Source organism: Beta vulgaris, chromosome 4, assembly GCF_026745355.1.
Source record: "Beta vulgaris subsp. vulgaris cultivar EL10 chromosome 4, EL10.2, whole genome shotgun sequence".
Classification (NCBI taxonomy): domain Eukaryota; kingdom Viridiplantae; phylum Streptophyta; class Magnoliopsida; order Caryophyllales; family Amaranthaceae; genus Beta; species Beta vulgaris.
Window position 1 is genome coordinate 53,189,624 of NC_079205.1, and position 10,445 is coordinate 53,200,068.

The following is a 10,445-nucleotide window of genomic DNA, read 5'->3' on the forward strand; positions in this document are numbered from 1 at the left end:
ATTTACGTATACTGCAATTCATTGGTTAAGAATAACATTACGGAATCCAAATGAAGTGTAGATGCTTGAACCAAACGCCTGATCTTTGATGGCAGTTTAACAAACTTTGGGTAATGAAAAGTGATGTTTCAATTTCTGGCTAAACGGAACTATTTGGATTTTGGAGTAACATTCGCCTACAGTAAGTCAGATAATCCTGTTTTTTGGGTGCAAAATAAATCAAATAATCCCATTTGGAAGAGAGTTCAACATTTTCTTGGATGCTCTTGTTTACATTTGTAGATTTGCACCATGGTACAACCACACAACATTGATCTAAGAAAACATTGCTGTACCTACAAATTTACTTTAACACATTGGTGACGTGCCGTTTACCAATTAGCAGAACCATTGTATATTTGGCCAGAACATTCATACACTGCCAGAAAGAAACTGAATACCTACTTCGAGACACAACCTCACAAGAGGCTAGCTTCGCCAATACAATTGCTTAAAGTTACAGCTCCTAGCTTACAAACTGCAGGCATCAATACATCGCTTACAGTAACATTACCTGGAACTTTACAGTCCTTGATGATCCCAGCAAAAGAACGTCTCTGAGTTTAAACACGTCTTGCACTTTGTACACAATCAGTAGATGCTCTGTTTTGCCCATTTAAAGCTAAGCAACTGAACATGAAGCTGAAAGAGAGCCAGCATGATGATTGTGAAAGGTAAAACTTTGCACATATGGCGAGATCGCAGGATTCACATCAGCCTAGGAGTTCTTCCATCATTCCCTATTGGAAAAACAAACTTTTAAGTCAAAGTCCATCTACTGATTTTTTTGGAACTGTTAAAAGAGGTTGTTACCATGTCAATTTACCTGAAACATGTAATGCTCAGCATCACTTCGTTTAAGGAAGTGGATTGAGTGGCGTGCAAGGTTGGTATCTCGGTCTCCCATTGCTGTCACGCCAATATCATCAAGGACTCGTACTTTTATGTACGGATCTTTTGGTGGCACCATATCCTAACACATAAATTTACAGCTACTTGAGGGCCCAAGGGAAGAAATGTCCATATTTTGCAACCTTCAGTAGGAAGATGCAGGAAAAATGAGGAGTGGGGGGCAGTCTGAGAGAAGAAAGAATGCATACCACGGTCAAATCAAGGCCTCCCATCTCCCTCATATAAAATTGCAGAGCTGAAGAGTGGCTCTTGAAGTAGCGTTTTTCTGGATCACTTAGCTTCTGTTCAATTTCTTCAGGAAGCACCCGCCCAACCTTCCAGCTTAGGCTCTGTATAACTGCAGATCGTTTATACCTGCAGTTTTCAGAAACTGATAGTTGACAGGTGATGAACTAAACTACAAACGAAAGATGAGTTTGATAGCTAAACGACAAGAGTGATAAGGATTGTGAGATAATACTTACACATATGCCATTAGGCAGCGCTTATTGCGTAATAGGGAAAGATGGTGGATAAGCATTCCAAAGTGGTCAGCATTTCTAGCTGATTGGACATCCAATCCTTCTTCCTGCATTTTCCTGCCACGAGATCCAGTTCTTCAGGTTCAGGTATCACTAGATTAAATCAGTGCAGGCTAGCTAGGTACCTTTAAGAGTGTTTGGATAAGGAAATTTGGAGAGAAAGGGAAGGGAAATGGAGACATTCATATTCCTTTGTTTGGATATAACATGGGAGAAGCAAAGTGAAATTCAAAGATTTCAGTTTTCTTCCCCTCATTATAATCTACATAATACATCCTTCCAATGTTTTATATGTTTAGAAGATATATGCAAGTTCACTCTTCCCTCCCTCCCTTTCTTTTCTTTCCCCTTCCCTCTCCTTTGCCTCCATGATTGCTACTGCTACCCAAAAGTAGTGTAAGTTCCCAAATTGGCGACAAAAGATATAAAAGGAAAATAAAAATAAAGTAATGGACTAGTATTCCAAAAATATTTGTTAACTTCAACACTTGTGACTCACGTTATTGGAAGTTACAACTTTCAAGACAGGTATTTGAGGAGGGAGAAATATATTTATACTCAAATTATGTACAGCGAGAATGAACGGCTCACAAAGTAACGATAGAATATCCTAAAGTTGAATGATTTATGAGAGAGATAGATAAAAGGAAGACAGTTCGGAAAGCAATTGGCGGTCATCAGAGCTAGCATAAAAGCTAAGGTACTAGGCAGAAAGTAGAATGGATTAACGAAAAGCTTGGAAAGACAGGGACGGCAGAGAGCCAATGAGATTTCCTTGAAGTCCACAGAACAGGGTATGGTTCTGCAACTATCTTTATGGTTGTTCACATATAAAAATATAGCTGGCTTATCAATGTGGCATTCTAGAGGAGAGACACGGTACATCCTAGAGAAGGCAATACTACAGTAACACTCTAGGTTCCAAGTGCCAAAAGGAAGGGATTGGCATGCAAAAAACGATTAAACAAACTTAGGAATGGATAAGGCAAAAAGAATTGAATGATAAATAAACAACTAATTTACCTGGTAAGTTCGTAAAATTGACTGTAGTGCACATTACATTCTTTAATAGCTTGATTAAACAAATCATCCTGGTTGACACAGGAATCAAATCGATGTAAGAGGAAGCAATTACCAACTTGAAACCCTAATGGGAGAAACAAAGATGTAAATGCAAAAGCACATATAACAACCAGATACAAGCAGGAAGAAAATCGCATATCTGGACCTGGTGAAGGAAAAGGTATAAAAGATACTACAACAAGTAATTTGACTTTTATGTCTTGCTAGCGAAACATATCTCAAAACAAGAAGAATAACTAATAGGTAAGGAGAGATAAAACAGAGAAACACTGAAGAGATGTCCAAGCTATGGGATTTAATGATGTCTAATATTATGATTTGACAAGCTTGTCCCATTTTCTAGTACACAAGCCAACTAGTAAGTGATATATTTCCCATCTAAGAGGACTGTTCTCATCTAAGGCAAAATTAAAGATATGGTTCACGACCGTGATAGACCCCATAAAATTATTATGATCTTCAAAAGATACAAGAATGGAAATATAGGATTAATTAACGACAATATTGAGAGCAAAATAAGCTTGTGAAACCCCCTTGCAAGCATTACATCTTGTAATACTGATTGAATTTATGAAACAAAATTGCAGGTTACTCATCTTCTGAAACAGAATTTTGTGTCATACCAAACAAAAAAAATCACACAGGTTGTAGAAAAAGGCAAATAATGAAGCCTGAAATCCACATCCTATTACCTCGAAATCGTCTGACCTAAAACCTTTGGCAATTTGAAAATCCGCATAAAAAAACACTAGCACACAAGTTAGCAATGAAGAACAATGAAATTTTCCATTTGACATCAAAGTCGATTAAAAATGCCAAACTAATATCATGTCACTTACATACATTTTCCTGTTTCCATACAGTAATAGTTCATTTCATTATACAAGAAACTTATTCAAAACATAAGAGATCCCATTCATAAAAACTTAACACCAAACAGAGAAACAAAATACAAGAAATGGAAGACATAATGTCTCTTGAATTGGAAATCCTTAAAAATAAGGATATAATATCACTAAAAATGTCACCACTCAGGCTCCGTTTGGTAGGGCGTAAAATATTTTCAGTGTAAAATGATTTTCATGGAAAACAATTTACAGTGGAAAACATAATTCCAAAATTAGTTTTCCATTGTTTGGTTCGATGTAAAAAAAATGATGAAATGAAAGGAAAATGAAAGGGAAAGTAAGGAGGTAGTGATAGGAGTGTACAAGAGAGAGAAGGAAAATAGTTTTCCCTTCATTTTGAAAGGAAAATGGTTTTCCATCCTTGGGAGAGTAATTTTACCCCAAGGGAAAATGGTTTTACACTCTTTTGCCAACCAAACAATGTAAAACTGAAAATAGAGGAAAACAGTTTTCCGGGAAAACGTTTTACGCCCTACCAAACGGAGCCTCAGTAACACACAAGCATGAAACTATACTATACTCCCTCCTTCCCATCTAAAATTCCCACTTCCCAACTTAAGATGTCCTAAAATAATTTAAAGTCACATTTAAATTTCTCTTTTAACATATTTCTCTCCATAACATTAACCATGTTTCAGTCCTTATTCATACACTTCCTCTTACTACTTTCTCCTCACTAAAGCTCTTTCGAAATATTATTATCCACATTCGAACAATTTTCTGAAAATCATGTGCCATTTACAAAAAAGGAGTTCAATATAGGATTCAAGGAGTAACTAATTACTATAAAACAAGAGGAGGAAGCTCACATTGAACCGAGTAACTTGCCCCGGTTCGGCACAAGCAAGCTCTTTCACAAGCTGGGAAGCCCTTTTACCATAAATCTCCGTAGCCTCCATTGCAGTTTATCCTGTCAATGAAATATGTCATCGAATAAATAAGCAAACCCAATATTTCAATATGAATACATAATAATATTGTTTAGTTTTCAGTCTTTATAAATGTGCAAAGTAATAATTGCTAGAAATTCATCTTCCTAAACATAGTAATCTAACATCGGAAGATCCAAGTTTTCAATTTTACTACTTATATTGTAATTACTACTAAACATACCTTCGAATTCTTGAAAGATCTTGTTGAAAAAGTTGATATTGCGTGAAACTCTTTTCTCGCTCTCTTCTTGAGTGTTACTCGAATTGGGGGAAGTAATTGATGATGGAAATCTAAAATGCGTGGAATAATATGTCAAATTTTTTGACGGAGAGCTGGAATTGATGAATTTAGAGAGAGAAAGAGAGTTGAAAATTGCAATTGAGGGTTAGAAATTTAGGGTTTAGGGACTTCATCTTCTTTGCTTTATTTCTTCATTTTTTCTCTCCCCTTTTTTTTTTTTTTAACGTTTTCAAAATTTGCCGGTTCTTTTTAAAATTTTGTGGTGTACAGCAATTAGCAAGGGGAAATGTTTCTATGCACGCGACGCGCATCAATTGTTTGGATTTATTTTTAATAAATTTCATCAAAATATAATTATAAAAATGTGATTTATAATTATTGTTATACAAATTACTGTAATCTATTTAGGTTTTAGAAATTGAGATTAATATTTAGATGTAAATTTTTGTAGTCAAATTAAATTTGTAATTTTTTATTATTGAGTAACCATTTTTCTCATTATATCAAGTTATTTTGTAAATGCTTTTTTAGTTTATTATTGGAATTTTTGAAAGGATAGGAGTTAGCTCAAGTGGGTAGAGCGCTCCCCCTTGGCCTTTGAGGTTAGGGGTTCGATCCTTACCTCCAGCATTATGCTGGCTGGCTTAATTTCCTAATCAAAATAAAGAAATTGGAATTTTTGACACATCTTTGGTAATTAAAAGTTGTTTATATTACTCCCTCTCTCTCAAAATATAGTTCCCCTTTTTTTTTCCCTTTTTGCTTTTATTTCCTTCGACTTTTTTTTTGAAATTGTACCTGTTTGGGCCCATTTCTTAGACCAGCCCACCTATGGCAAAGTTACTAAAATATCCCTGCATCTAGGGAAGCCAACCCTCCACCAGCTGGAGCTGACTAAAATACCCTCATTTATTGGGGCTCATATCCTCTATAAGTAGGGGTTGTCTCATCAGACAAAGGGATGCAATTCTAAGCTACAAAAACGAGAGCATCTCTCTCTACACTGATCCCTTTCTCTCTCTACCTCAATCATCAACTGACTTGAGCGTCGGAGGGGCGATCCCAGGACCACCCCCGGGTAGGCTAACCTTGTTTTGCAGGATTTCGGTGTACGGATAACGGAGCTCGGACATACCTTCTTGGGGCCTACATTAAGTCTCTCAGCACACATCAACATTTGTGATCACCCTCAATTTCTTAGCAGAAACAGCACCCATTGTACACCCTTATAAATTCGCCATTGAACTTAGTTAGTAGTAAATAGTAATTCCTACCTCAAACATACATGATATAAGCATCCAAAATAATTCCTACAAGTAAAGAAATCTCAAAAAGTCTAAAGCAACAACATACTACCTCCGTTTCTTAATAAGTGCAACATTTCCCTTATTTGGAATAGTCACAATAAGTGCAACCAGGCTCAAAATGGTAAAAAAAGTTCAACATTATTACAAATATGCCACCAAAAAACAAGAGGGGACCACAACTTTTTTGTTTCATCACTTGAATTACTCTACTTTATTGTGGTCCCAACTTTCTCTCTCTACATTCCTTGGTATTCCCCACTTTCTCTATGTTGCACTTATTATGAAACGGAGGAAGTATTTGATATTTTGATTTATCCGCAAGCATCAAAATCTTAAAGTCATCTTCACATGTTCGGAATTTTAAAACTGAGGATGCAAACAAAAGAAAGGGTTAGTATTATTAACAAAAGACCTCTTTTTTCAATTTGTTTCGACTGTTTTGCATTTTAAGGAAGTTTGGTACCATTTGGCAACATGTTCCTTTCTTTTTCAAGATAATCTACTATTAACACGACAATGTTAACCGAAGTAGTAAGGGTAAAGAAATAGAACTGTAGACATTGTTATTAAAATTTCGATTAGATTTTATGATCCTAAAATATTACTATCCGACGATCAAGAGGACATGAATTCGTAAACTTTATAGAATTCCCAGCTAAAAGAAATTTACAAGGTTCAAAACTCTATATCTTATAATCCTTAGTTTAATTACAAATTCAATATCTTATAATCCTAGTTTAATTACAAATCTAATATCTTATAATCCTAGTTTAATTACAAATTCAAGTCATATTAAGCTTGGTATCAAAATCATAATATATACATGAAAAATTCGCGAAAAAAAACTTTTTAAAGGTCAAATTTTGTGTAAAAAAAAACTTATAAAGCATTCTTTGCAAAAAGAAACCACAAATTAAAATTTTCTTGCAAGAAGAAATAAACATATCCCTAATTTCCCGTGTATTTTTTCTAAATTCTAGCGATGACCCTTCTATCTTTCTGAACCTCCTATTTCCATTAACTGCAACACCACCCCTATTCATCTCAAAAACCACACTGAAAAATGGAAATATGTTTCATCTTGCAAGAAAAAAATAAGTTTGCGGCCTGGTTTTTTTTTTCGCAAACAATGTTTTAAAAGGTTTTTTCTCGCTTTCTCGCAAAATTAAACATTTACAAAGTTTTTTTGACAATTTTTCCTAAATACATACACAAGATTGAGCATTATTATTCATATTCAAATCATACGTTAATCCACAATATCATAGTATTATATTGTATTAAATTGTGTATCTCATTGTTATGTTAATATGTTATTAGTTTCCTTATGTAGCTTAGTCATGTTTCCTAGTTTGTATGACTATATATTCTTAATAATAATCCTAACCCTAATCAGGGGATTCACTATCTATCATGGTATTTCAAAATGACATATCTTTTACTTTATGTTGATGATATTATATTGACTGCCTCCAACCTTGGTTCTCTTCACCACTTTCTTGGTATTACTGCTTCTCGTAATTCTACAGGTCTATTTCTGAGTCAGGAATAGTATGCCAAAGACATCTTAGCTCGAGCCTCTATGACTGGTTGCAATTTTGTAACTACTCCTATTGATACCACCTCGAAGCTCAGTGCCACTGATGGTCCTCCTGTCAAGGACCCCGGGCCACTTTGTACCGCAGTCTTGCCGGCGCTCTTCAGTATCTCACCTTCACCCGCCCGGATATCACCTATGTTGTCCAGCTGATCTGCCTCTTCATGCATTCCCCTCGTGAGCCTCATTTTCACTTTCTCAAACGGGTGCTTCGCTACCTCAAATGTACTCTTCATCATGGTCTCAGTCTCTCGGTTTCCACGTCTAACTCATTGATGATTGGGCTAGGTGTCCTGATTCTCGTCGCTCTACTTCGGATAGATATTGTGTATTTCTTGGTGACAACCTTGTCTCCTGGTCATCCAAGAGACAGGCCATTGTTTCTCGGTCTAGTGCTGAGGCCAAGTATAGGGGTGTTGCCAATGCTGTTGTCGAGACCAGTTGGATCCGTAACTTGTTACTTGAGCTTCATCTCCCTATCCGTCGTGCTACTATGGTCTTCTGTGACAACATCTCTGCTGTTTATCTCTCTAGCAACCCCGTGCAACATCAGCGAACTAAACATGTTGAACTTGATATTTATTTTGTTTGCGAAAAAGTTCAGGTTGGTCATATCCGTGTCTTGCTTGTTCCCTATGAGCAGTTGAGCACCAGTATGCTGATATCTTCACCAAAGGGCTGCCCCGACACCTTTCCACTAGCTTTCGTTCCAGCCTGAGCATTTGTCCTCCTCCCGCTCCGACTGCGAGCTAGGGTGTATTAGATTGTATTATATTGTGTATCTCATTCTTATGTTAATATGTTATTAGTTTCCTTATGTAGCTTAGTCATGTTTCCTATATATTCTTAATGATAATCCTAACCCTAATCAGGGGATTCACTATCTATCACATAGTATTAAAAATTCGTGAAAATGAGCTACTCCAGAAGAGCAAAATATTCTCATCAAGATGATTCAAATTTTGTATTTAATTTTGGCATTGTAATGATTTGCTTAATGACAATCAGTCTTTTTTATTTTTAATGAACCGTTTACCCAAGTTCGTAATCAAGAATGTATTGATGAAGCTGGTTTATCTTCTCCATCTAAGATTGTGAAACTGAAACAGCCTAATCAAGAAGTAGAACATATTGATGAAGTGGGTTTAAATTCTTCATGTACGATCAATGATGGAATTCATCAAACTTCAGCACCAATATCGTCCGACATCCTTGGAGTTGATCATAGTCACGAGGATATGGATTGGGACTATTTTTATAATGATTGGTATAATGGTATTGGTATTATAATGAATTTTAATATTTTGTTGGAGGCAATTATCCTATAGTTTTAGGGAAATTAGTGTTTGTATGTTTAGCTTAGGCCATCTGGTTCTAGTTTTAGTCAAATTATTGCCTTCGTTTTTTGAGGTTCTACTCTATTACTGTGGATACACGCTCTAGTGTAAATTGGAGAGAATGTAAAAGGTGGGTCAACTTGATTTTTTAACTTTTGTTTAGTGAGAAGAGAGAGTGGATTTTTTTTATATTTTAAGAGAGTTAAAGAACATACACAAGAGGAAATGTGGGCCAAAAATGATTAAATTATTGTATATCTTTTGTCAAATGAGAATAAAGTAAAAAGCGAGTAGAACTTCACAAAACAGACCGAAATGGATAGGAAGTTCACATAATGGATGGAGTAGTTACATATTAATAAATACTTTTTGTTTATTTGCTAAATTTAGTGTAGTGTCTTCAATTTTACTCTAGATCTTGCATATTATTGAAAAATAATTATTAAGATCCTTTCTTTCATTTTCCAATTTTTATTATTGATTATCTGTCAAACTCTATTTACATTAATAATAATACTCCTTTGTTTTATTAGTTATTCCACTTTTGACTTGTCATGTACTCCCTCCGTTTCTTAAAGATCTTCCCACTTACTGTTCCTACATATACCAAGGAAAATCAAGTTGTGTGGGGCATGGTGTGAGTAAAGTAGGAGAGAGAAAGGGGTTAAGATAAATAAACAAATAAAAAGGGAATAAAGTAGGAGAGAGAAAGGGAGTAAAATTGAATTAATAATGTAATGGTGGACCATATGATAGTTGATATGTCTATTTTATACAGAGATTTTACCTCCGTCCCTCACTCATTATTGGTTTTAAATGCGCTCTTCGGAGCCATTTTAGTACTAATGTGCTCCTTGTAGTGTGTTTGTATTTTCAGATTGATCATTGTAGGAATTTGCATATTTTAGTGCATTTCCTACTCATTTATATCACTACAAGAGATGATGTACTTTCGAGAGCACGAGCATTGAGTTGGAAGACTTTTGAAGCAAAGCGAATAATAAAAGAAGTAGAAAAATGACTCCAGTCCACTCTTTTGATTATATCTCAAGTTATACAAATCCAAATAGAGTGATTTCAATTGTGTTAGATTCTACATTTCAAGAGCTTTCCAACGAGTGGTCATTTGCCTAATTCCGACGAATAACGAAGAAGTTATGGCGTTTTAAAGATTGAGATTTTGTGCAGTCTGACGACCGCCCGGCCGGGCGAAATCCGCCCGGGCGGTCGGGCGAGTTCTACTTAGTCAATTTCAGACGATTGAAAGAGCCAAGGAGATTTCATTTGCGGGCCCGACCGGGCGAAAGCCGCCCGGGCAGTCGGGCGAGGCGAACGAAGACCTGCTGAAAGGCGCCCGGTCAGGCGCGACGAAGGATCATAATACCTGACGACCGCCCGACCGGTCGGGCAAGACGATCTTTGAGCGTTTTAACCGCGTGTTGCGCCAGATTTATGAGACATATAAATACCTATTTTCTTAGAATTAGAAATTACGCCTTTTTACTAGAGAATACATTTTATAACTTTTTTTTGAGAGCTTTTGAGTTTACTCCATTGTTAAACATTGA

The 10,445-nt window shown here is 35.9% G+C and overlaps 1 protein-coding gene across 2 annotated transcripts; it reads right to left on the minus strand.

The window, feature by feature from the left end:
- Positions 1 to 232: 232 nt before the first annotated feature.
- LOC104890816 (uncharacterized) lies at positions 233 to 4,898 on the minus strand. 2 transcript variants are annotated; one of them, XM_010676414.4, is made up of 7 exons: positions 4,577 to 4,898; positions 4,273 to 4,373; positions 2,496 to 2,563; positions 1,416 to 1,529; positions 1,140 to 1,305; positions 866 to 1,012; positions 233 to 779 (listed from the first exon to the last, which is right to left on the minus strand). In XM_010676414.4, exons 2-7 carry the CDS (start codon positions 4,360 to 4,362, stop codon positions 753 to 755), a joined length of 612 nt encoding a protein of 203 aa, XP_010674716.2. In that variant the 5' UTR covers positions 4,363 to 4,373; positions 4,577 to 4,898; the 3' UTR covers positions 233 to 752. The 2 variants fall into 2 exon arrangements, with proteins under 2 accessions (XP_010674716.2, XP_048497720.1); XM_048641763.1 differs by lacking the exons at positions 2,496 to 2,563; positions 4,577 to 4,898.
- Positions 4,899 to 10,445: the final 5,547 nt, after the last annotated feature.

Bases quoted from the DNA above. Each gene is read 5' to 3' on its own strand.
- LOC104890816 (XM_010676414.4), bottom strand. From the start codon at position 4,362: ATGGAGGCTACGGAGATTTATGGTAAAAGGGCTTCCCAGCTTGTGAAA. The intron at 2,564-4,272 runs GTGAGCTTCCTC...TGTGTCAACCAG, and splicing joins GGCAAGTTACTCGGTTCAAT to GATGATTTGTTTAATCAAGC. The intron at 780-865 runs GTAAATTGACAT...TTTTTCCAATAG, and splicing joins CTGAGCATTACATGTTTCAG to GGAATGATGGAAGAACTCCT.